At 41.4% G+C, this 27,905-nt stretch overlaps 1 protein-coding gene across 1 annotated transcript; it reads left to right on the plus strand.

Annotated features, from left to right (window-relative positions):
* Positions 1–931: 931 nt before the first annotated feature.
* LOC115593259 (protein FAM102A-like) lies at positions 932–27,232 on the plus strand. Its single transcript, XM_030436745.1, has 12 exons — positions 932–1,161; positions 1,522–1,818; positions 13,308–13,428; positions 14,850–14,879; positions 16,374–16,490; positions 16,589–16,635; positions 16,766–16,926; positions 17,403–17,504; positions 17,672–17,885; positions 21,190–21,311; positions 21,407–21,476; positions 21,571–27,232. The coding sequence occupies exons 2-12, from the start codon at positions 1,646–1,648 to the stop codon at positions 21,614–21,616; spliced, it is 1,203 nt and encodes a 400-aa protein (XP_030292605.1). The 5' UTR covers positions 932–1,161; positions 1,522–1,645; the 3' UTR covers positions 21,617–27,232.
* Positions 27,233–27,905: the final 673 nt, after the last annotated feature.

Consider the following 27,905-nt stretch of genomic DNA (forward strand, 5'->3'; position numbering starts at 1 on the left):
ATCACAAGAAGCAGTCTGTGACATCACAAGAAGCTGTCTGTGACATCACAAGAAGCAGTCTGTGAGACAGATGTCTGTCACATCATGCTGGGTTAACATGAGTCAGCGGGTTTCACACTAACTTGTGTAGACCATGCAGCTCGAGTGCATGTTGACTTTAGGCCACTATGTAGTTAAGAGAAGAAATTCAAACTCAGAATTTTAATATTTACAATATTAATGAGGTAATCATACAAACTCCCAGAAGACTGCTTGAAGCTAGAAAGGTGGCAGGGTCCGCCATATATAAACAAAGTAAAACAGTATAAGTTGTGTTGTCGTTTAACTTCAGTTTGTTTATTTGGCTTATTTTTGTCATGAAAACAAAGAGAGTTTGATTAGTTTGTTTGTTTACAGAAAGAAAATCAGCCAATGAAGATCTTTCTCTTCTCATCCACACTTCTTCAACAAAACTACAGAGTGCTCCTTTAAAGCAAAAGGGTGACTTTCAAAATACTGAGATATACATGGCCAGTTATTAAAGTTTCAACTGTTCACTCAAACTGCTAAACTGATTTTATCATTTGTAATGGAACAAATTGTACGACATTGAAAACAAATGCAAAGTAGAAGTATCTTGACTCCTGGTCGCAGACTCTGGGACCTTGTATGAAAAAGTTAAATATTGAACAGTTGTATATACTATGTGGTGGAGTAGAAGAGCTACATCTATCTATCTTAGAAGAATCCATATGTGAACGGGTAGTAAAATCAAACCGAGTATATTACTGTACATATCTGATCATAACATGTAGCCTATTACAGATGTACACAGTTTGATGATACACAAACAATGCTCCAAACTGAAATATATTGATACCTATGACATTACAGTAATGCCATGTTCAGCACATGGCCATATTAAATGTCCTGCTCAGAGTTCGGAGCTCTCTGTACGAGCGCTCCTCTTCCTCACACGCCTCTGCTCGGACTTTGTGGACGGTCCCTAAAGTGGCCCGGTGAGCTCGGAGACGTTCACGGAGCCGCTCGGCCTCACTGCTGTGTGTTGAACTCTGCCCGAGAGGGAAAAGTTGGCGATGACACGCTGAAAAAGGGAGAAACTTGCCGAGAACACAACTGTGCTGCCTCGCCGACTATGAGGAGCATCGGGCCGACGGAGCGGTGAGTTTTGGAGGAGGCTGAGAGGGAAAGACGGGAGCCGTGCTGAGGCGCTGAGCGGCGGCGGTGTTTGCGTGGCAGCTGTGGAGCGGAGGAGCAGGCGAGAGAAACACGAGCGAACTTGCCTTTTTTCGAGCTCCCATCTAATTGTGAAACTATGAGTTGAGAAAACACCAGATTCACCAGACAGAGCTGAGTGTGTGGGGCGTTTTGTCTTATGCAACGTTCAAAAGACACGGACAACACGAATTGCATCTGCCACTGCTGCAAACACACTGACAAGCAGCCGCACATTAAATGACTTAACCGTGAACTCCAACGAGTGTTCATGTTTTTTGTTTTTTTTATTGTTTTTTTTTATAGCAGGTCTAAACAATTCTTCTTGAAATGATCAACCCTGAACCAAAGGAGGACTCTCAGCCCCCACACTGAAGCCGAACCCAGCAGGCTGCATTTATTGTTCTCATTCATTGGTGTTCATCAGACCATGAGCACACTCCAGCAGCTGGGGACCATGTCTTTCCTGATGAAGAAGAAGAAGTTCAAGTTTCAGGTGCACTTCACATTGGAGGAGCTGACAGCGGTCCCTTTCGTCAATGGAGTGCTTTTCTGTAAGATCCGGCTGGTTGATGGCGGGGACTTTGCCACCTTGTCATCCAGGTATTTACAACGCATCACTTCCTTGTTTTAAGACAATCTCTACCTGAGGTTAACCTGCTCCAGTCCACAAACATGTCTTTTTTTCCCCCTACTTCTTTGCAATTGTTGACACTGTGCTGTTTTCTCCAAGCAGAGCAGCGATCGACTCTGCTATAACCAGGTGGTTGATAGAAGTCTGTTTGTTGGTTGGTAGTTTCCCACCTCAGATTTGGGAAAGAAAGTGGCATCAACCTTTAGTACAGTATGTGTTGCTTCACCCTTATGTCTCCTGGGAATGTTGCCTTCATGACTGTTCTCCGCTCCACCCTGGCTCCTCACACTGGGAACTGCCCAGTATTACTGAAGTCTTACAAGAGTCAAAAACACTTTACTGTCCATTAATCCAGGCATTAATGGAAATGTGTCTTTGCCTGTTGTTGAAGACTCTGGGGCAAAGCCATTGAGGGAACATGAATCACCCACTCTCAAAATCTGGTTACTGTGACCTCTGTAGAGTATTTAGAGTAACTATGACAACAGGACAACCAGTTAAAACAATCTCAGTTTCTGTTGTATTGGTCTGGGGCAGATGTCTCAGCGACAGGTTGCTCCAAACCTTATTTTGATATCGGCAATTGAGCAAATATGATTTTTGTACTTTTGGGTGAACATACCCTTTAATTATTTGCATAACAGTTATAAAGGCATCTGATGAGGCACCCCTATCCTCCAGCTGTTGGTATATGCACTACACTGGCATGACTCCAGTTAGACTCAACGCATTACCTTATTACCTTTGTTGGTCAGTATGAGTAAGCTGTAGGGAAGTGCCAGGACAGGTCTGTTAGATTCAAAGAAGGCAAACCTGCAAGGACCACACCAAGGTTTCTGCGCGTGTGAACCCTTTTAGACCATAAATGGTTCAAAAAGTGCTTTCATTCTTTTCTCTATATTTAAAAATCACCTTGCAGAGAATTTCAACTTTGAGGCAGTTGAAGTATAGCTCATCATTCAAATGTTGGATTTGGTCCGCGTTTTAGTTTAACATGTTCAAAAATGAGCTAACATAATCAGCGGAACGTGTAGAAACAGTGTTGACGTTATGTCAAAGAAGTCTACGTGCCGTGTTGCAGAGATGTATGCTGAAGTTAACATGCTAACCAGCTAGCCCCAGCCTGTCCCGTCTCCTAATGCCACTCTTCACCTCAAGAGGTGATGGTCTGATTGCCCCCCTAGTTTCAGCTGTGAGATGTGAAACAGGTGAGTTTTTGACGTAGTCTAATAAGTCTAAAAATTAAAAAAAACTTTCAAAATATTGAGAAATATTTTCCCTCCTGTTTTCCTTAAGAAGCAGAAAAATATATACAGCACAGTGGGCGAAGTGCTGCTCACTTATTTTGGCTGACAGGTCCCAGTTTAAGAGGGGAATGTTAACCTAGAAATAAATGTAGGATGTCATGTTACCTAACACCACAAATCATCCCTTTTACTGCTCTGTCTATTAAGGATTAAATTAAAATTAAAGAGGAAGTTAAATACTGAAATCTAGAGGTGTTTCTGACTTCTTTTGTTGACTTTGAACAGAGCAAAGCTAACTTGTTTCTCCCTGCTTAAATCTGTATTCTAAGCCAGGCTAATGGCCAGACAGCCCCAGCTGATATGAAACTGATATTGATCTTACAACTGAAATGAAAATAAATCGCTGAGCTATTCCTTTAAAGCATTTTTAATGTAAAATTAGAGTGCAAGTTGATTTTCATATTCTAGTGATAAGCCTGGCAGATATGGTTAGAAATAATGTGAAATCTATGTGAATTGTGGTAAACTTCAATGAAGATGCCAAAACTCTGGTATGGTCCTTAAACTATACTCTTTATTTATATAAGCAAACCAAGGAAAGAAATAAGCAGTTGAAAAACATAGTCACACTTAACTGAAATGGTTAAAATACATCTAACAGAAGGCAGACAAACATGTTAAATAACAGAAGAGGCAACAAAATGAAATGAAAACAAATTTCAGAAAGGACTTTGAAGCCATCTCAGACTCTTTTGAGGCCAACTGCAGAGTAGAAGCCCTGTGACCTTTCACCTTCCCCCTGGGCACAGAAGCAGTCAGGAAGTTCCTGTTGAGGATCACACAGATAAATGAGCTGGGCAGAGGCAAAACTAAGAGCCAGAAGTAATCACTAGAATCTGTAGGTCAGTGCTAAAATGAACAGACAAGTAGCAGATATGGTTCAGTGCATTTGCCTGCATGCAAAGAACTCAGTGACTGTGGACACCGGGTATTAATGGCGGACAGTTCCCTAACTGTCCTGTAGTTTCCATGAAATATTGGTTAATGACATTGAGTTTGTGTGTTTTTATAAATGGGAAGCTTAAATAGCTGATTTAAGATGATAAGCAATAGGCCAACTGAGGGCAAAAGCACCAAAATGCATCCCCCTTGTTAACCTGCCACTCCCCTCTCCACCCACTAGCAGCAGATAGAGCTCAGGGGCAAAGGATTTGTTATGTCTTGGCCCCATAGACTTTCACAGTTGTCAGATTCGCTGTGCTGCTCACAAAACACAACCCTCTGTCTTGTAATCAGGAGTCCTGCGGTCTTTGCACACTACTTTAGCACACATTACAAGATCACACACACTGAATGAGAACAGGGATGGTGCAGACCATGCAGTCCAGTGTGTTTGCGCAACTAATAGACCTCCAGCTCCTCAGCACAGTCGGTCTGACTCCCTTGGATTAATAATGGCTGCCTCGCTAACACAAAATGTCCAGTATAAAAGTGAGCTTGCCCTCTTTATCTTATATTTGCCTGTCGATTTGTATCTTGCACTTGACTGCATATTTTCTTTAATTGCACTACAAGGGCCTCCCAGCCACCATTTAAACCATCAGACCACTCAGAGCAACATGCTGGAGGGGGTTCAGCTCTAGAGACATTCTTTCAAACCAGGCTCATGAAAATACAGATGACTGTGTAAATAAACTGTAACTTGGACTGAAAAATACCTCCAAGTTACCCAGTAGGCAATTAGTTTAGTGTATTTTAAAGACTAAGGGTTACAGTCACTGTCCAGGCTCGTGGCTCCTCTAGACTTTACTCATTTTATTCGACCGAATGGATCAAATTATGATAGTGAAATGAAGGGGTTGTGACGCTCTCTCACAATGTAATCTTTTGGGAAAAAGTGTTTTTGGGCTGCAGTGCATCACGTGACGATGTAATTAAATGGTTTGGCCGCTATGAAAAATGGCTTCAAATCCTGGCACTGTTCCTGGGAGGCTTGAGTCAACCGTGTTTCTACAATAGCCCGGAATGGAAGAAACCAAACACTCGCTCTGAAGAGGGCCTTTAGCGTTGTTTTTCAGGTTTTTAGTGCCAGGAGAAGGGTGCTCTGTTGGTTACAGTCTGCAACTTCACCACTAGGTGCCACTAAATCCTACACACTGGACCGTGTGTCGGCTTACATTTGGATTCTATGTGTTCGGAACTTGATTGAGTTTTGTAGGCCAGCGGAGTGGGACACTGTTGGTTCTGGAAGTATTTTTCTCAACGCACATTTACAATTAGAAGTTTCTCAGACAAGCTTGTGGTATTGCTCCTGAAGTGGTCAGGGGATCACTTATTTTACATTATATATTTTTAGAAATCTGTTTTCACATTGACATGAAATATTTTTTTTTTTTTTTACATTTTCTGTTAAAAGAGCCAAATTATTGACCATGATTCCATTTGTGAAAGCATCCATATATCATTATAGACACTGCAGATGTTCCTACTGTATCTTGGTTTGGATTGCCCTTATGACATTGCTGTACAGTACTGTGCCTTAAAGGATAGCTAAATGTGGTGCTCAGTAGGGCTGAATGATTAATCGATTTTATTATCAAATTGAAAAAGCTGCAATACACTTTTCTGCAGGATGAGCATCTGACCCACATTTAAACATGTGTGTCAATGGTTTTGGAAATGTATGCCGACTTCCTAGTGCGACAGTCATGCTCGCCATCAGAAGTGCCGTACTCACCAGTCAGATGTGGCTCAACAGCATGTGAAACCCAAGTAGATCTTTGGACTTGTGGTGTGGAAAATTTTAATTCGGTATTTATTTGACATTATTATTACTTTATTTCACTTGATTGCATAATGTGCAGTGTTTCACATTTCAGTGTCCTATTATTCTCTCATTGGAATGTCTTTGGTATTTGAATTATTATGGCTTCATTTATATAGCTAAAGTCACAACTTTTGTGGTAATTGCATGTTTGATTGTTATACGTTGCGCGCCAGTAGGAAAAAAAATATGATAAACACTTGTCGGCAGCAATTCATATCTTCAGGTTCTCGTCTTTTCATTAGAATATCCATCAGTTGATATTTTGATGGTATATTGATGTGGTAGTGCTCGTTCATGTGTTTAAAATCTGTTACACAGTGAATACTCAGCTGAAGCTTGACTTAAAATAAAAATCGCAATATCAGTCCGAAAAATCGCAATTCGATTTTTTTCCCCATATGATTTGGCCCTAGTGCTCAGCTTTGCATACTGGTTTGGTTTGGCTTTTGAATAGATGAGAACTGAAGAGCAGTTCCAAAGTGCACTCTAGAAAAGGGAAGTGTAACCAGTCTGATCTGCTGGTCTCTTACCAGTAAGTCTGCCAGGTCTTCTGTCTGCCATGAATGGACATAATCCTATTTCTGCTTTTACTATTCAGTGTTAGCTGTGCTTACACCTGAAGACGGAGCAGACCTCAGGTTTCGATCAGAAATGTAGTAAGATGCTCAAACCTCAACATGTTCCCAAAACTCTATTCTGTCCGCTATCCAGAATAACACAACAACCGTGATGGATAAGGAATTCTGCACAAGTTTTACATGTTAGATCACATGCAGCTACTTATCTTGATTGGTTCATATAAATGACAATGAATGAAACAGAATTAAGGGTGAATAACTCATGTGTGTTACAGACCTCTATCTTTGGATTGCTTTTCCAGTTCCTCTTTTCTGAAACTGGAAATTTCTCACAAGATGCTCAAAAAAGCCACTGTGCCACTACACTGTTATCATGAGTTTTGTAAATCATGTTTTTGTCACTTTACTATCATGTATAACCTGTTAAATTTGCACTCCACCCAAAATTTGTCAGACACTGTTGGCAGGACAGAAGGCTGTGAAAATGTTTAGATTGCGCCTTCACAGAGTTCAGCAGTCACTTCCTCACACATCAGTGCACTTACAAATGGCAGTAGAGGTTAAAAAGATTCTCTAACTATTTACAAGAAATAATGGACTCCTCCTCTGTGTGTGTGTGTGTGTGTGTGTGTGTGTGTGTGTCTGTGTGTGTGTGTCTGTGTGTGTGAGGCTCATTTGCATCTCTGTCTCATTCTTCAGATTCTTCCACTGGGAAAAAAGAGACAGAGAGTAACCAATAGGAGGACATAGTTTATCAAGTGGGAGTTTCTAACCCAAACACATTTGTTTCAGCACCTAAGTGTTTGTGGAAAACACAGTCATATGCACTGGACACAAATGAGCATTTTCAACAGTGTGTAAAGCAGACGGGTGCAATGCTGTGTAGTGCCAGGAGAGTCACTGACCTGATCTGGATGGCATCTATTTCTGAAGGATCATCATTCAGAACTCTGTAAAAAGTCTTCTTTATATGTAAATAATGTTTGCGTTTCTGTATTTGCTGAGCGCCCTCAACGTCACTTTACAATAATATGCATTTTAATTGAACCCTTTTTTATAGGACCCTGATTCCAGGTTGGTGCCTTGTTTTAATGATGTGGTAACTAATTTGGATGAATTACATTTTAATAATTAAAATCAATAATAATTATTATTATTTCTAACAACCACTCCTGCTCTACCATAACATCCAATATTGAAAATAAATTAAATGTTTTTTTTTTCCATTACCTACCACTTTCTTTCTGTGTGGTGACATATTTTCAATCATGTCGGCTGAAATTAAAAGCTGCGTGTTGGCCACTAAGACGGACTGTGGCCAACTGGGCAAATTAAGCACAGCTTCACTGTGAGATAAAGCACTGCTTGCATCTACTGCAGCACAATGGTGTGTTTGTGCAGGCAGGCAGGTTGGGCTGTAAGAAAAGAAGTGGCAGAACCTGTCTGGCGGTTCTCTGCCTCTCCCAGGCAGCCTGCAGCCTCCAGGCTTGTTGTTTTAAGAGCTGTAAACTGCAGGTCACCCTTAAGATAAGTGGAGTGGGAAAAGTTCTTGTGATAAAGTTAATGTTAAAGCCAGTGTTGAAAAAGAATGCCTAGAGATACTGACAAAAGGCTGATAAAAACAGTGTAAAAACACGTGAAAATGAATAGTAAAAGTTCTGTTAACTGTAATGATGGTCTCTTTCTCTCTTCTATAACAACATGATAGATAGGAAGAGCATGACAAGGCTAAAGGGCCATGAATCAGTAATAACATGCCCCAGCAAGATGCAGCAAATCCTCCACATGATTGCAGACATGTCAGTCTTTACATCTGAGCGGCTCAGTTATGTAACAGATTGTTTCACTCTGACCACATGTGAGTAATGCTAAACAGATGTGTGTTTTAAGGCCTTTAGTCCGTTTTACACATGAAACTACAGTGATTGCGTGTTGGGCTCTGAGCGCAGCCAAAACACATGTGACCTTTGCTAAATGCTGTGCCTGAACGCAACCTGTGTAGACAGACACTGAAACTGCTAGTGATGAAACTGATGGACTGATGGAGGCAAAGTCGAAATGCAGGATAAACTGCACTGAATGGGTGAAATAATGAATACACCACTAAAGACTCAAGGGGATTTCCCTTTTCTTCCTATGTTTCCCTTATTGTGCACTGATTTGCTTGGCTGAACAGCCAATCAGAGTAATTTCTGACTAACAGGCTCCATTGCCAGTTCCACTTGCTCAGTCAGCCAAAAGCTGCCGACAAGGTCCGACCAATGCCAACAGTGCAGGCCACAAATACTCACTGGCTGCAGCAGGCAGCTGTTCTCAGTCTCAGAACACTGATAAACAGACCAAACATTACCTGCTCAGCACCAGACAACATACATACACACACAAGCTGGTGAATCAAGCCAGATATTTTTGTCAGAAGATGGTAGAGACCAAAACGGAGCTAACAGAGAGATAATAAATGGACTTACATTCATCAGGTGGAAACAAACACCACTCAAAATGAATACTATTGTTGCTCCATGTTTGCTGAATGTGTAAAAAAGGCAACATCTTTAAATGTGATATTATGTTTAGATGCCCCCAAGTGGCCATAAACCAGGTAATGCAGCTTTAACAGTTAAAATTGTGAGCAGGATAGGTACACTGTAGTGCCCAACCTTAGCCTAACCTTTGACAGTAATTGTGTAGACCTATATCTGTGAATAGTTGTCTCATTCACTTTCAAGGAGGGAATCTTGTGCCGATACTCCGCCTCGCCATCTGTGTGAAAGCTACAGAGGCGGAATGGGGGGAAAGTCTAGTTCCGCCTCTGATCCTCCAGTGGAGTTAGTATCGAGGCCGCAGCAGAGGCGAGACGATGTCCGTGCGAATCGAAATGCCAACAGTGCGGGACAGGAGGGTGTCGGTCTGATGGTGTTCAGTCTGACAGCTAAACAGATCCTTCACTCATCAAATGAAAGAGAAATGACCCACACTTCAACCCACAAAGCAACGTTACTGGACCAAACAATTAATTAAGACCAAGTAATGTGGTAGCAGGTTGTGGCTATTTGCGGAAAAGTGTCTTGTCATCCTGTCTGTCCTACCAACTCTATGTCGCATTCCTGCCCAAAAAAACAGCATCTGTCCAGGCAGCAGAGCCAAGTGGCTCCTGCTGTTCAACGGCAGTGATTGTGTAATGTGAAAAAATAACTCGCCACGCCTTCAACTACTGTGTTCTCGTAGTTACTGTCTTTGGAAACTTGTATTGATAAAGCTCACTGTGACTGTGAGCCCTTCCAACCGAGATTTCAGTTAACTTTCCACCAGAAATCATCCAGTGAGAGTCAGACAGGGTCCTCTATTTACTGATGGTGATTCTGTAATTATGTCATTTAGAGTAAAAAACTTAATTCTGTCACTTTCCAGGATGCTTGGTGGGTCAGGATCTGAATCACAACACATTATAACAGTATCCATATGATTGTAAACAGTCGGCCGATACATGTCAAGTTCAACAGGAGGGAGAAACTAGAAACAAGTGAAAAAATCTCAATGTCATGATATGTTCTGTCACCCCTCTTTTGGTTCCGCAGGCCTGGTTCGCTGTATGAATTTACGCACTGGAGCAGCTTTAAGTGGGCACTGCCTGGTTTAGTGTGAACAAACAAAGGTGGTGTTAAGACGAGCCTTCTTTGTGGTGATAATGCAGAATCTCAGTCTGAAAATGGAGCTAATAATGATTAGCTTAATTTGAGACATGTTAGAGCTCTGTTTTCAGACATGTAGTAGTAACAGTGTGTGTGATTGTACATGTACACGTACATTTACAGACTTAATGGATGGATGTTGAGGCTTTCTTGGAGTGCAGTAATTCCTGATAATGGAGACCTCGTCAGGCCATATCCTGTTTATACCACGGTCACTGCTGAAGAAGAAACAGCACTGTTTGCCTGGTTTGACTAATAGCTGGAACAGTCAATACCATCCCATAATGTTCTTGTGCAACAGAGAAGGTGTTCATTACTCCGGTAAATAGAATTAACCTTAGATAAAGCCATAAAGTTAAAATTATGCTAGCTAAATTAAAAGTCAATAACTTTTAATTTCCCCATATCAATATCAAGATTTCAACAACAAATGATGAGCCATGTGTAAGTTGGCAACAGCCTCAAGTAGCGAGTTGAAGAGCCATTGGGATGTGAGATGATCGCTGGTACAAAGTATCTTTTCTGTCGGACTGTTGGTGTGATAACTACACAGGCCATTCACTCAACAAAATACAGAGAAATGTCCAACAAAGCAACGCTACATGCAGGGGCGGTTCTAGGGGGGGGGGCCAACAGGGGCCAGTGCCCCCGTAACTCTGAGTCTGGACCCCCCTGTGGCCCCCCCGACAGGGAGTCTGCATCAATAATACAATGACAGATTTCTTGCAATGATTTTGTTTTGAAGAGAAAGGTTGAAATAAAGTGTCTCAGCAGTTTACTACCCAATCAAAATTGCTGAAATTGTAAACACTGCTTTGTCTGAATGAGGGATTTATCTTTATTTCCCGGGTTGTATGTGCCCCCTAACAAAAAAGCCGGCACCGACCTGGCCCCCCTATTAAAACTGGTCTAGAACCGCCACTGGCTACATGATCGAACAACAGTAACATAGTAACTATAACTGTCTTTGGCAGCTTATATGAGGAAAAAATAGATATACGTGGAGAAGCATCCATCCTCCTGTCTGTCCTACCGACTCCTCGTCACATTTCTGCCCGAAAAACAGCGTCTGTCACCGGCAAAAAACTTTAACTCAGCGAGTGTTTGTGTTGAAAAAAAAACACTGCGACGGTCAGCCCTCCAGACCGAGACTTCAGTGAACTTTCCCCCAGAGAACTGCCTCCCTCCCCGTGAGTGAAGGAGTCAGACAATGCCCAGTTTACTGATGCTGATTATTTAATTATGTCATTAAGAGCGAAAAACGTAACTTTGTCACTTTCCAGGATGTAAGGTGGGTCAGGATCTCAATCACTACACATTACAACTGCATCCATATGATTATAAACAGTAAGCGGGCACATGTTTTGATTGACAGGAGAACACCATGGGGAGTTATCATCCAGACCATGGTATAAAACGAAATACATGATTAAAATACAAGAAGTCAGTAAGGTCAAACATGCCAGTTGGAAGATTTGTGTTTTGGACTTCATTGCACTTCTTATATTTTGACATCACACTCCAAAGAAGAACCATGCGGGACTATCTGCTGTCAGCAAAGCATTAGTCTGCATGTGTGTTGTGTGACTGAAGTGCTGATCACGGAGAGAGCTGGATGATTCTCCCATGATGTTTCCTCTGACATGAGCTGGCCAGGCACAGATAACATCAGAGTTTGGTGGCCAAGTCAGGGCAAGCCCGGCACTCTTCACGGCCTGTGTGTGTGTGTGTGTGTGTGTGTGTGTGTGTGTGTGTGTGTGTGTGTGTGTGTGTGTGTGTGTGTGTTGAATGAGTCTTGTGGAGAACGACGCCAACCCTTTCGACGGCCTTAGCGTTAGATAACACTGCTGTGGTCTCAGCTGGTGTAGCTTACCTTTGCTCTTCATTCATTAGCTAAGTGAGGAATGCTTGTTTATGGACTGAGGGAGGGACACACTGGATCAATCCCATAAGACCTTGCTCCTTTTCTCTCCATGGCCTGCCAAATTCCAGAATAAAATGTTGAAGAGAGCACTCTCTTTATTTTGGCCATTGTGTCCTGGCTCCACCCTGCTTCACATTCATGGAGCGCTTTGATGTTCAGGGCCTTGCACAGAGAAATCACAGTAGTGGTGCTGATTGATTGCGTGCCGCCAACAAGGCTTGTCGGCAGCACACAGCGTATGTAGTTCCCATTTATGACTTTTTATATGAAACAGACAGTAGGACGTAACCACATTTAATCTACCAGTGCTTTGGATACGTTGGAGAAAGACCTTGACATTATTCAGTATTGTCACTCTTTCGACCTACACCTCTACAAGTTACCAAAATGATTACTCAACTTTGTGTATTGTTACATGTTGATGTTGACCGCATTCAGCTGGTTGGAAAGAGGAAGCCGAGACTTACAGGTTCTGACTAGAAAATCAACACTGAAATCTGAATTGGTGCTCACTGGGATTTGGGATTGAGAGAAAGAAATTCACTGGGATTAACGGAATAATATAGAGATAGGACATTCACTGAAAAGTTTCCATTTTGAGGGTAAATCTTAACTTGGTGTCCAGCGCTTCTCTACACCCTGGATGTTATACATGGAGGGAACACCACTTAACCCCATCTCATGTACACTTTTTTGATATGTCTGAGTCCGAGTGAGAGCGAGAACTGTCCTGCACCAAGCTACATGCAGATAAACAGTGAATCTGTTTCCAATCAGTGAGTGGAAAACCCCCTCAACAAACCCAGATGAGATCATCTGGACCATCAGCTTCATAACCTTGTGGAAAAAAGGCAGGCTGTGTATTATAATGTCATTTCTTATGTTTCGTGATGATCAAAACCATTTGATCGGTCATACGTGTCAACATCAGAAGTGACAATACATATGATCCACTTTAAGCAGCTCTTCATAGTGGGAAGCAGTAAGCTACACTGAAGCCATGATTCAGGCCTTGTTTCAATGTTTAGTATCCACTCGTCCCTGCAATATTTAACATCCATATCTTTTTGCCTGCATAAGATGTAACAAGTGGCACCTTAAAATGAAGGAGTAGGAGCTAGAGAGCCATATATCTGTAAACATGTACTCTCGCTCTAAACTGTGTGTGTGTGTGTGTGCGTGCGTGTGTGCAGGGAGGAGGTGCAGCAGAACTGTGTTCGTTGGAGGAAGAAATTCTCTTTCGTGTGTAAAATGAGTGCCAATGCAATCACCGGGGTGTTGGACCCCTGCCTCTGCAGGGTCTCTGTACGCAAGGTAAGCTACTCCTGACAGCAGCCACCTCTCCTTGCGTCTCCAAGTAATGAATTCAAAAGCAAGAGACCTTATTCACAAGGTGGCCATTTCCCTCTGAAGCCTAACTGAGGGTGTGAAACTCAAATGATGGGAAAATGTCACACTGCTATGTTTCAGGTTGCAAATCATATAAACACAGGGAATCTGACCAACTGTTCATTTCATGGCTTCTCCACTGATAACCAACTGAAGACAGTGAACGGTGAAAAAAAAACGGACATAGGGCCTATTTTAAAGTAAAACCACATATCTGATAACCAAACAGCTACTGTTAGACAACAGCTATCATTGGCATTTAAACCACTTTGTACAGCCTTTACAGGGGCATTGTGAAGTTTTGGAGGAATAACTCAAACTCAGAATGTAAATGTTTTATTTAATTTGATTTAATAAAAAAAAAAGAGAGAATGGAAAACATATTTTAATATTTGCAATATTAATGAGGAAATGATACAGACTCAGGAATATGTATTTCTTAAGCAGTTCTCAGAGGAAAATAAGGTCCCAGAACACTGTTTGAAGCTAGAAAGGTGGCAGGGTCCGCCACATATAGACAAAGTAAAACAGTATGAATTGTGTTGTCCTTTAAGGTCAATTTGTTTATTCGGTCATAAAAACAAATATACCGGTAATTTGATTATTTATTTTTTTCAAGCAGAAAAAGATCAGCCACTGAAGATCTTTCTCTTCTCATTGACCTTTCTTCCCCTAAACTACAGAGTGCTCCTTTAACTCGCTGTCTCTTCAGCTGATTTCACAATGTTCGTGCAGATCATATCCAACACATACCTGTGTTCTGAGCACTTTAGAAGTGAGTGTGTTGTGTGGGATGAAATGACATTCCAGGCTTGATTACATCTAAGCTCCGATGAATGTGTCCAAGATGTGCGTTGATATTTCAGAATTATTTAAAGCTATTGTGTCATGTAACACTATCGAAACAGAAATGTTAGCCAGGAAGTGGTTGAACACTCAGCTGTATCTGTTGTCTGACGGTAGCTGATGGGTAATCAAATATGTTGTTTCATTAAATATGACACACCTCAATTTCACTCACCATTGTCTGCTTAGTTGCTGATAAATCACGAGGCAGTGAAAAGAAAAAGGTGAGAAATCGTCAGACACGTTTACATGACACAGCGTGACATCAGAGGAAGGTAGCTGCTGTGTAAACATTGTCTATGCCACTTCCTCCCTCACTACCCAGTAATGTAGGAAATAATGTACAGTGTAGTCAGATTGTCCCCCAGCACCTGTCCGAGGGTAAAACTCGAGGACAGGTCCATACTGCCTCCATGTGACGTGAAGTATAAGTTTTAGATATGATTGTTGAGATGGCAGCAGTGTTGGGTCCTTCACTGTCCTGTTTTTCATCTTTGCAGGAGCTCAAAGGAGGAAAGGCCTTCTCAAAGGTAAGTTTATTTTCTGAGTATGTGATACTGAATACATAAGATATCAGAAGTCCCCTTTAATCCACCTGAACACAGCTAAACCAGCCTGTATGACCTGTGAACCCATAAAGTTGAGAGCACCGTGCTTCCTTTTATAAAACACAGCTTTTACAGTGTCAGTGATTGTAAAATCTGTTCAATAACAACCAACATCACAGGGCTTTGTTACAGGGGCATGTGACAGGCCACAGCCACAGAATGATGATGAAGTGGCCAGTAACAGATCGCACTGTGTGTGTGTGTGTGTGTGTGTGTGTGTGTGTGTGTGTGTGTGTGTGTGTGTGTGTGTGTGTGTGTGTGTGTGTGTGTGTGTGTGTGTGTGTGTGTGTGTGTGTGTGTGTGTGTGCTCATAGTAGCGGCAGATTGACGTCAGTTTGTCTTCACCGTCCTCTGTTTATACATAGAAAGGACAATCAGTCAAAGTTACTGATCAAATAAATTTTGAAATGTGTAGTAAAGAGTTTTATGATAAACTTAATGTCTGAAGCTGAATAATTCCGCTTTTGTGAAAAACTTTACCCAGTCTGGATCCATACCACGAGATCTCTTTTCATCAATCTGAATCGATCTGGTGTTCTGTTCAATGGCAGCTGTTCCCTGGTTTGAAAAAAACAAAACTTTGCTCGATTCCTTTGTGCTAGATAATTTTTAATAGCAGTTTCACAGCCTGAGTAAAGAAGCTAGTTCGCTGGTACGGCACTAAGGCTGTAAAAGGGGGTTTAAATGCATATGATAGCTGTTGTCTGACATTAGCAGATGGATGATCAAGTTTGTGGTTTAACTTTAAAATGTCGGTTATATTGTCAGATGGCAGCAGGGTGAGCAGACTGGGGCTGGGTGGGTGTTGTCTTTTAATATCTCTGGGCTCTGTGCAGACATCTCACTTCACTGATGTCACTGATGCTCTGTTAGATGGTACCAGTGATGTTCTGGTGGTTTTAATCACCCGCTGAATAAATAATGTCCTGGGCTTCCAGCTAAGATGTTATGCTATGATGATAAGTATGGTATTATGTTCATAGGATCAACAATGACAGTGAAGTAAACTTACACACATGCTCACACACAACACCATCGCCTCAGACTAAGACCATTTAAGTGACAGGGCAGGGCTGACTGGGCAGAAAATCATGAATGAAGAGGGTAAAAGAGGGTATTGACTTCTACATAAAGTCACTCTCTCCTGCTTCCCTTGGGTCACTTCCTCACACGACACCACTGTTGGTTGCAGATGTGACGTACAGTACAGGACGAGGAAGACCAGAACCAAAAGGACGTTTATACATTTCATAGGAACAAGAAGCATTCCTGCTGAGTCGGATCTGTAAAAAGAAGTTGACCAGACTTGACCTCGACTTTATTCGAAATCTGTAAATAACTTCCCACCTTAAATGTTCTGTCCGTCTGTCTGTCTGTCTGTCTGTCTGTCTGTTGTCTGTCTGTCTGTGTCTACAGCTAGGTTTTGCTGATCTCAACATTTCAGAGTTTGCTGGTTCAGGCTCTACAGTGCGCTGCTGCATCCTGGAGGGTTATGACACCAAAAACACTCGACAGGACAATTCTATTCTCAAGGCAGGGCACGCACGCACACACACACACACACACACACACACACACAACCTGAACTGATGTGCACTGAGGTTTAATAAACCACCTGCGTGTTTTTACAGGTAACAATTGGGATGACTCTTCTGTCTGGGGATCCCTGCTTTAAAACGTGAGTTCCTCTGTGCTCTTCGTTTTCAAAGACTGACACTGAGAAGTTTCGGTATGGGAATCGTTTTGCTGGATATTACATCGCTAATTGTAATCCTCATTATGTTTTGTGCCTTTGTCGACACTCTTAGGCCTCCCAGTACAGCCAAATCTGTGTCCATCGGGGACGAGGACCCCACTCTGCAGCTGGACCGGAAGGGTGAGAGCACTGATGCCACAGGGCAGCCACTAGGGGGCGTCATGGTGGGTCCTCGCACCTTCAAACCCAGACAGTCGTCAGGACGTAGCTCAGGTAACTGCGCAGCATTGTTGCTAGCTGTGTCTTCTTCTAACTGGAGTTGATGGGTGTTTGCAAAGTATTACAGCTGGGGTCTTATTTTCTTAGTTTTTCTTTCAGCTATGAGATCTGGGAACAGTGATACAACAGCAAAGTCAGATGGGGCATTAGACAGTTTATACGGATAACTAAATCGCCTTATTTGAACCTTATTTGGACTCCTTATTGTGCAGGAGAACTGTGTGTACATGGCAGGTTTGAAATAAGTTTGTCTGATCATATGACTGCTCATGCTTCTTGTCCTGTCTGACCTCTTTTATGCGTTAATTCAGATTTCAGCCCCAAAATCAACAAGTGGGTTATCATCCCCCCCATGTTTCAATTTTTGAGTGTCTCAGAGAAAATTGTTGAAAATGGTGAAACTATTTATATATTTATGAAACAAACAACAAAGTGATAGTCAGCTGTTGTGTGTTTGCTGTGTTCTACAGGGCTGCCTGAGGAAGGGGAGAGTGTGTCCAGCCCAGACGAGGTCTTTCACACCGGTCATTTCCGCAGCTCCAGCTATGCGAGCCAGCACAGCAAGATCTCAGGTCAGAGAGCTCTCCCTCCTCAGGCTAACACAAACTCTGCGGTTAAAAAAAACAAAACGTTTTCACACACTGCTGGCCAGTGATGACACGATCTAATATTTGTTCATATCGCTCTCCTCTCCTCTCCTCTCCTCTCCTCTCCTCTCCTCTCCTCTCCTCTCCTCCAGGCTATAGCACAGCTCACTCTCGCTGCTCCAGCCTGACTGACCTCAGTCACCAGAGGAACCCGTCCTCCAGCAGCAGCGTCTCCTGTGGGCTCGCCCACCCCTCCCAGCAGCCTCCCTCCACCCCCACCGAACCGCACCGACAAGCAACTCCAACCAAACCAGAGAGACCTCCTCCACCCTCTGCAGCAGCTCTCATGTCCAACCGATCCTCCAGGTAGATCCACGCACACTTTTGTACAAAACACTGTCAGGAGTTGATCTCACTGTGAGGCATGTCTGGACTCCACCGCACTGATAACAGTCTAAGGCTGAATTTCTGGCATGTGTAAACTGCATGCCAGGAATTCTCGAAGTATGTGAGACGTGCTGTTGTTGTCATGTGGCCGGACCTCAGACTGAATGTGAACAAGTACTAAAACAGCTTCATACCCTCATCTGCTGTCATCATGGAGCTCAAAGGTGTAATTGTGTCAGCTGACACACGGACAAATGAACTCAAATGCACTCACAGTAAAGACTTCACATTGTAGAAATGTTATATTCAGTAATAATAACATTGTATAGCCTCTGAATGAGGTCAGCACTCATCAGAGACTCCTGATATTTCACTTATCCTCCACGCTCAGAGCTCTGTACACATCCAGCCAAAACACCAAACCAGTCGAATCCAAAACAGTGATGTCAGTCTGTCATTCTGCTCCGGTCTGTACAATTAATCTCACAGCAAGCCATATTACTGGTCCAATATTTGCATGAAAAGAACAGCTGAGAGGTCAGCTTGACTGAAATCAGCTAAGGGGAAGCCGAGCAGACAGCCTGCAGCTAGCAGTCACTCAAAGCATCCACAGCCTTTTCTACATAACTTTAAACCTGTAGTTTGATTTAAATGAGTGAGTTACATAAAAGCTCACCCCCACACAGTTGTCATTAGGGGCAACACTTTTTCAAGAGACTAAAACAGTTTTTTGCACCAGGCTGTAAATTTGTTTTTTTTTTGCTATAAAGTTGGACATTTTGAGAGAGGCTCTTATAGCCAGTACTCTTTTTTTTGCGGCCAGCCTCAAGTGGCCATTAAAGGAACTGCAATTTAATCTACTGCCACCAAGACTGACATTTAGTTTTTATCGAAATATCGTAAGTGTTTGATATTTTGTCATGACATTCTGTCGTTAATAAGTGATAATAAGTAGAATAATGCATTAGATGCTTTTCTAGATAATCAAAGACAATTTACAAAGAAACAACAAAACAGAAAAGAACAATAATGCGTGAGAGAAGGGAAGATGTCAGCACTGTCTTCCACAAGTTCAGCAGAGACTTCAAGCAGCTGTCAAATGTAATGCTGAGGATGAGTAGAATGAGGATGTTGAGGCTGCCAGCATCAGAGGAAAGGAGAAGGACGTTTGTGACTTTGAGGAGGGCTGTTTTTAGTGCTGTGTTGAGGAACGGAATCCAGATTTGAAATATTCAAGTAGACAGGTGGGCTTTGAGTTGTGAAGCAACAGCACGTTCCAGTGGTTGAGAAACAAAGGGGAGGCTGGAGATTGGTCTGTAGTTGTTTGGGATGTCAGGGCCGAGTCCAGGCAGCAGCCAGTTTGAGAGAGAATGCGATGGAGCAGGTAGTTAGGGAGGAGTTAGTTGTTGTGGAGATAGAGGGAGAGTGGGCTTTTTGTGTGTGTGTGTGTGTGTGTTATTTTCCATGAGAGAGAGGAGGGAGAAATGGAGTGAAGCTGGCAAGAGGTTATCTTTTGGGAAGGGGAAGGGAGTCTCCATCTCCACGGTGATAGCTAAGTGGTCAGAGATGGTGATATCGAAGCCTGAGAGCTGACGCACAGTGAGCCCAGTGAAACGGACCAGATCCAGGATGAGTCCGTGGTCGTGAGTTTGGAAATTGACCTGTTGAGTCAAGTTGAAGCAGTTCAGTATTTCAGTGAATTCAGTGGTTGTTGAGGAGTCCGTGGAGTCAAAGTGTACGTCGAAAGGGTGTGGAGGGTGAGAGAGGACAAAGCTGGGTCACAAAGTCATAAAGGAACGATGGGTTTGGCTTGAGAGGACGGTACACAACAGCTATGGCTAGCTGTGTGGGGCTGGAGTGTTTAAAAGCCAACACATGCAGACACACACACACACACACACACACACACACACACCTTTAACTCCATCTCATTAAACTGCTAATCAGTGAATCATAAGCGTGCATAGTAGATTATATAACATTGAAATCTACACAAAGTAATTACTGAGATCTGTGACATCACTAGAAGTCCAAAGGGACAAGAAGCATGTTTGAGAGGTTTGAGTTTTGCCTAGCATACCGAATATGCCTGTTTCAAAGGTCATCAGGCCTCCATGACTATGAAACAGTAAACACACCTTGTAGCATCTAAAATGGAGAAGGTAACATTGCGCGTCACTTTGTGGAGCCGTACTTCACCTTTATGTTTAGCATTAGCATCGGCATAAGCAAGATGAAAGGAATAGTGCTGGTGATATTCAGCTTTTTTTTGTTATTGTCAAAAAAATCCCATGAAAACTGGAGAACTCAGCGGTGTCTTATCCGCTTCTCATTGCTTTCTGACTGCTCTGTCCTGTCGGTTGCACTCCGCCTGTCAGGTTCTACTGAAGAGGTAGTACTTTGGAAACCCTTCCCAGATATAGTTTGATTTTGAAGACTGTTATTCAAACAGGAGGAAACGGTGAATGTGATTGATCCCCCCCCCAAAGTTAAAGATTGCAAAATTGAAGTTGAGGATATTTCAACAGCCGGAAAAAACATGAAGCGTGGAGTGAAAAAGCGCATGCAAACATAGGAAAACAATTTTTTGCTGGCAGTGCTGCTACAAAACGCATTGTGTAGCAACAACCCCCTTTTCATAACAGCGGAACAGATGACTGATCACTGAATTCTGTATTTTCTTTGATGATTTTATTTTGCTCTGTCCCTTTCCTATGCTGAGCTCAAACTCGATGTTACCTACACTTGTTTTTTTTTTTTTATATGACAAATGATTGACAGTGTATTTGGTTGTGAGATGGTTACTGTATTGCTGAATATGCACGCTCATGGTAACAATGTATTTCCCATCCAGAAAAGATGGTTATCAGAAGGCCAACTTTTATTTTGGAACTTTTTTGAACCATAATGCAATGTCTTTATTCGATGCTTAAACAATGGTCAGTCTCAGTGTTTCCTTGGGTGTATCAGGCTTAAATACACACACAGTAGCATACTTGTCAGTAGGATACATTCATCGTTGCTTTTGTCTTTTTAATGGGATTTGTTGACATTAAAGGAGAATATTGAATATCACCAGCTTTCTCCTAGAATATGAGGATTTTGTATATGAGGCAGAATCTTTAAAGACCGGTCAGAGTGTGTCCCTGTGCATACAATTCTTCCTTTGCCTTAAACTCTGAATGTCATTTTACAATGAAAACACGAGTTATAAAGTAACTTCTTGTGGAGTGTTCCAGATATCCATCTCATCTCTGTTGGTGTCCTTCTTGCCCTGCAACAGGAGAAAGAAGGACACTGTGGAGAGGCAGCCCAGCTGTGTGGACGACACCCGCATTGATGCCGATGACATTGTGGAGAAGATTGTCCAGAGTCAGAACTTCTCTGACAGCAGCAACAATGAAGGTCAGGCAGAGCTTCAGGTTGGGGGATTTAGTTTTAATACAGCATTTGCGTGCCACCGTGGTAACTTCTCGTGTGGATTCCTTGCTTTTCTTCAGACAGCAACTTGAGACTGTTTGTCAGCAAAGATGGGACCACCGCCCTCAGCGGGACGCAGCTCGCCAACAGGTACACTGTTCACAACAGGTACACTCATACACTGGATCTTTATACCAACCGATTCTCTTTTATCTAACTGTTCATGTGTTCCTGTGTTTTCCAGAGGAACGCCTGGTGTTTTTGAGCCGGTGGTCATCGAAACTCACTGAGCCGCACATCAGCGCGTCTTCAGCCTCATCGACTGGTTGTCTGTGGCTGTGTATGTACAAGTATGTGCAGACATGTCTTCAGTGCATACAGGCTGAGATAAGAATCCTGTGATATAGATAGGAGCCTATCTAGTATATTTAATCAGGTGTTGGGAGGTGACATACCATTATTGTATGTTTTTAAGATAGTGGACAGACATTTCAATCTGCTCCTGTTGGCTGTGTTAATTTGCACTTCCTGCTCAGAGTTAACATGTCCTCTTCGTTTCTGTTTTACATTAAAACACAGTCCAGGGAGGAACAGGGAAGCTTTTATTTTGGAACATCTGCAGGAAGTGTGGAGTTTTATTCCAGCAGCATGACAATGTCAAAAGCGCAGCAAAGTAGAATCAATCCGGATTAATTCAACATTAAATGATTACAGATTCATGCACAGGGATTAGTCATTGATGCTCTGAAATTATGTGCACACATAAGCAATTTCTTTTACTGTAACTTGGGTCTGTCAGTCAGCATCAGGCTAACTGCCGTTTTCATACTGAATTCACTCCTTCATATTGATGCTGTGTGGACATTTAACTCATAACAGGTGTCCTCAACCCATCACCACCCTAACATATACTCAGAAGGTGTACGATAAGGTAAACACTAATAAGTTGACAGGCCGTGGACATACTTCAGATTTTCTTACTTAACACTGTTGTTGTTTGTGACATCCGTAGAACATTTGTTGTAACAGCCACAATATTGTTTAAAGCCAGGGTGTTCATTTATTTTACAGGCAATTTTTGATATATTTGCTTAAAAATCGCTCAATAATTAAACTGCAATCAAACGCTGAAAAAAATTGGGTGACGGGAGGTTGCAGGTCGACCTCCAATAACCCCATCGGATCGTTTCATTCGAACTGAATTAAACGACTGGCTGGCCTACAGTTCTGTGTACCTCCGTACCTGCCTGCCTGGGCAAACTCATTTCATGTCTTCCACCAAGGTCAAGTGGATGTCTTGCTATAGCAGTTAGCGAGCAAGGGGCACAAGAATTGCAGATAAACTGCACTTTAAATTTCCCAATACTGACATGCTGGTTGAACAGCCGTGAGCGCTGAAATGGATTTAAATTGATTATGATCATGTCAGCACACAGCCTCCGAGCCTGTCGTTTAGCGGCTAATCCAGTCACGGTAGCACACAGCGAATGGCCACAGTGGTGAACAGCAGCTGCCGGTACGTTCATGACGCCTGTTTTGCTAGTGTTTATATTCTTGTGGCATTTGACAGAGTTGTGTATTTATGTATTTATTCTCCTTTAAAAGACTAAGAAACTTGGAGGAGTGTAGCAAACCCGCCTCTCGCACACAACTCCCAGCTGTCCAGTCGGTGTTGTTACAGTCAGGCAGTGCACAGGCATGGGGTTAGCAGGGTAGGAGGATTTTTTGTTTGATATTTTAAGAATCTAACCTGCCCTTCCAGATATTTCGTTATTTATTATATTTCGTATTTTGTTACTTACTCCAGCTTTAACTGTCTATTAATTCCCGTGCACACATTTTTAGTTTGAGAGCATTAATTACTAATTCTTTTTTGTTTCTTTCCTCCCGAGACTTGGAGATGAGTTTTTCAGAGGAGAAACTCGGAGCAAAAAGCCATGAGTCTGCTTTCATATCGACTATCTGTATGGTATGATTACCAATTATTTAGTTTTCTCCACTCTTTTTCTAAGATGTAATTTGAGCTACATCTTAGATTCTGTTTGAGAATTCACAGTAATACAATGATCATTTTCTTAAGATTGTGCGTGTGCGTCAAACAAGTCTCTGGTTCAGTAGGTTCCTGGAGTCAGTAATTCTCCACACTGGCCTTTTGTCTCTTTCCTCGCTGAGTGGAAATGAGTATAATTTCAATTCCAACAGCAATCTTAAACAGTGACGTTATGATATGTGACAGCAGAACACACTTGCACTCATACCTGTACAGTGAACATGCAAGCTGATGCACCACAATTTATTTAGCAATCTCCTGTTGTTACAACTGTAACGTAACAATTCTTACATAGGTGTACAGTTTATTATTCTTTAAACATTTGAGAAAATAATCTATGATATTACCCTGCGCTGCCTGTGAAATGTCAATAGATAAGTGACTTCTGTAGTAAACCTGTTCACTGTAGAGGGATTTACTATGAACATTACTGAACAAGGGACCAGTCTGAAACGCACTTAGTGAATCTTTCATTAGTGCCAAGAGCAGAAATTACTTGAATATCCTGAAGACCACTGCATTATGGGAATTGTAGTGCAACACTGAAATAACGGTGCGTTCAGCAGGGCCTCGACAACTTGTAGAGCTGAAGATTTCGGAGTTCACCACCAGGAGGTAGTACCTGATCAGATAACACAATAAAGGAAATTGCATACCATATATTGTAACTCTCGTAAGGCCTAAACACATGTAACAGGCTGCATCATTTTCAGGCTAAAAACAGAAACAAACAGACAAGTTTGTTTGGTGTCCACTGTGTACATCCCACTGCGGATTCTTCACCGGTTTAGCTCATGTTATGGTTTTACCTCAGACTGATGAACACACAAGTCAAACCTGATAAACCTGATTCTATCACGTTATCACTCTCTGACTTTACAAGTTGAAAGGGACCCACTGAATGCAGCACAAGAAATGGAATGGAACTGAAGCTTTTGTCCTTTTATTATATTTTGATGCTATTTGATCACTGTATATTCATACTTATTATACTATTATGCACATGTGTACTCAATAGGAGGATTGCTAGAAACCACTAAAATGAAATGGAGATAATGTGGTTCTCTAAAATGACAAAGAACACTTTGTGTTATTATTTCATTTATTTGACATTTTTCATTCAATACTGTTCTATAGGAAAAAATGCAATTTGGCGAATCTGGCTTTGCGTTCATATGGCTGGCCATATGCAACCGTCTGCTATCTGCACTTACTAAGTACTTTTTCGCTCTTGCATTTGAATGCTCTTGGAAACTAATCAATATTGTCAGATGTTATGGTGATATACTTCTTTGCTCACAAACTTTGTTCAGAGCTTTGTCACTGCCCAAGCTCCACAGTCAGAACACAGAATATCCTGACCCAAAGAGCAAGTGTGTTATGATCAGGAGGTGCCTAAAGACATACATTGAACATTACATTGCAACAGGCTGAAAGTTACTGAGCTGCCTTCTTTGATTTAAGCTGTGGAACAAGCTGCACATAAACACCATATTGAAATGTTAAATGCTCAACCATGCTCTCAACTGTCTCTGGCTGCTGTTTGGTCGTGAGCAGGTAGTGTACAGTGGTTTCTTAGAGCTTGTTAGCTCACAACTGCTACTGGTGGAAATGTGGTTGGTGAGAGCAGGTCCGTGGGCCGGAAAAACCAAAACAATGAGCCAAAGGAGGACAAAAAAGCTCAGTATGTGATTTCACTACAAGTGACCAATATATCATCAAACATAGCTGTGTGATACTTTCTTATTATTTAAAGATTACGAGTGCAGCTTTAAAGGGACACTACAGAGAAGAAATTCAATCTCAGACTTTAATATGTACAATATTAATGAGGTAATAATAATAAAAACTCAGAAATATGTATTTTTCCATTATTGACTAAACATGCTGTTCTCAGAGGAAAATAAGGTCCCAGAACACTGTTTGAAGCTAGAAAGTTGGCAGGGTCTGCCACATAAAAACAAAGTAAAACAGTACAGATTGTGTTGTCCTTTAAGGTCAGTTTGTTTATTCAGTTTATTCAGTCATGAAAACAAAGAGAGTTTGATTACTCAGTTTGTTTAGGCCGAAAGAAATCAGCCTATGAAGATCTTTCTCTTCTCATTAACATTTCTTCCCCTAAACTACATCATGCTCCTTTAAAGTACAATATAATCTTGGTGGTTCACCTTGAAATCACAGCTTGTGCCATTTTGGAGGATCTGAGCAGATTATCTGATTGCCATGTATTCAAGTCAGTCATCCAACTTCAACCAGCCAAAATTATTGAGAGGCTCAGATTAATGGAACCGACGAGAAGTTCTCTGGCCTCCTACACTGACTGCACAGTATTTAACACAAAGACTGACTTCAGCCATAGCTCTTTGCACTTTCTAGTTTTCGACAGTTTTTAGTTTTATAAGGGGGCTGCAATATAGTGTAGGAACTCAAAGTGGATCAACAAGGCATTCCTATTTTTCTGTGTCATCGCTGAACAACTTGTTTCAACTCTGTCACTTTGTGTATAGAGCTTCTGTAACAGTGATTGTGTAGGCTGAGTGTTGGCTGTCGAGAGGTCAGTCCCACAGCTGCAGCAACACAAAGCCCATGTTGTCCCAAGCCTGGCAATATACAATAGATCCTCACCCCACAGGATTCATGTATGTGTTTGTGTATTTGCACAGTGTGTATGTTAATGTCTTTGTTGTTGTACTGTATGTGAATGTCAATGTGCCTCTATATGCATGCTGGCCATGCATGTTTGAATGATGCACAGTTGTATCAGATACTGGAATGCTTCCTGTTTCGTGTTTTTTTTCTGTGGCCCATCAAGCCCTGGTTAATACTAGTAAAATACTGCATGAATCAATTGTACTTAAATACAGGAGAACTGATGGGTTTACTGGTGACTGCTTGCGACTGCTCTGAAATGTGTCACGTGGTGTTCCAGCCTCAGCAGAGTTTTCTATTGCCGTCCACACTAAAGTACAAAAACTAAGAATGTATCAGTAAAAACAGAGTCTGTATCATTTCTGTCCAGTGTGTTGTCCAATAGAAGTCCACCTTTATCACTTGCACATGCTTTTAACTAAAGGGGTTTTATATGTAACCCTCCAATCTATTTTCCTTTGATGTTTAGACCAGCAGGCTGGTCTACAGATTTTTTTACATATTTCTATTTGAAAGCTAATATTTTATGGTGATGTGGGACTAAAAGGATTTTTATTTACAGGGAAGGGTGTGGTCATTAGGAAATACATCCAGCAAAGAGAACCGTTTTGTTGGTGAATTGTCTACTACTGTGATTAGTTACAGAAATACTCATTCTTTCCTTTGTACTTGACTTTATGTAACCTGTGGCCTTATTAATTACATTCATACAATAAATGTCTTATTTCATGGGGTCAAAGGGTTTCTTCTTTCCTGGTGATTTGAAGTTAAACAGAATTATTGCATAATTAGATTGGGATTATATTGCAATCGTAGCTGTAATACTGATTATTTGCATAGGTAAAAGGTTTTGGTGAGGAGGATATTATTAAATTCAAATTGCGGCTCACAAATTTGACCTTCTACCTACATACTTGTCAAATTAGTAGAATTATAATACTAATTCATGAATAACCATTGTGTGTTATGTACATTTTTGTATACAATTTAAAATCAGATCTATTTTGTTTGTAATGTGTTTTAATTGCTCATACAAATATTTAATCTCCTTGTATTAAAATGCTCTGACGTACATGTAAATGTCACATAAAGAGTTGCAATTATCTGTAATATTATTAGCAGCATGTAAACACACCAGTGGTAAGCAATGAATTATGATTTACATAAACATGCATACCAAATAAAATGTCAAAGCCTGCAATCATCATTCTGTGTACAGTGTGAATTGATTTATTAGTCATTTACACGACTATTGCCAATGCTCCGTACATTAATGTGGCTCTATGATACCTAATCATACATCAGACAAACACAACCCAACACAATTAATAACTGTAGATGGAGGGTTTATTAAGAAAGACATGACGTATATGGTATCAGGTGTGACCAGACTACGCCTGGGTACTTACTGCAGTTTATCTAAACTTAACTTCTGGTCCTTTTCAGTAGATGGACCTTGAGTAAATTATTATTCAAACCGTTTCCATGATCAAAAATGAACCAATGATAAAAATAATGATAATAATGATAATAATTTTACTAAATATAATAATGTGTGATTGACACATGTGATGATGGTAATAATATTTACATGGGATGTCTGATTAAATACATTAAACCACTGATTAAACCACTGCAGGGGCAATGTTAGTGCATGATAAGGTAAATAAGGTGAAAACTGGACCTTTTCTGGGTTGTGATGCTATTTAGCAGTTATAGAATTAAACTAAGTACATTTATTTAAGTACAATATTGAGGTACTTGCATGTTACTCGAGTATATCCATTTTCTGCTGCTTTATACTTCCATACTATTCAGTCAAACACTGTGCAATGACAATAAAACGTTCTATTCTATTTTTGACTATTGCCAAACTAATA

The sequence above is a fragment of the Sparus aurata genome, chromosome 12 (genome assembly GCF_900880675.1).
Source record: "Sparus aurata chromosome 12, fSpaAur1.1, whole genome shotgun sequence".
NCBI lineage: Eukaryota > Metazoa > Chordata > Actinopteri > Spariformes > Sparidae > Sparus > Sparus aurata.

Excerpts from the sequence above, each read along its gene's own strand:
- LOC115593259 (XM_030436745.1), top strand. The coding sequence starts at position 1,646 with ATGAGCACACTCCAGCAGCTGGGGACCATGTCTTTCCTGATGAAGAAG. Across the intron at positions 16,491-16,588 it reads AGGACAATTCTATTCTCAAG|GTAACAATTGGGATGACTCT; the intron begins GCAGGGCACGCA and ends GTGTTTTTACAG. Across the intron at positions 16,927-17,402 it reads GTCGTCAGGACGTAGCTCAG|GGCTGCCTGAGGAAGGGGAG; the intron begins GTAACTGCGCAG and ends TGTGTTCTACAG.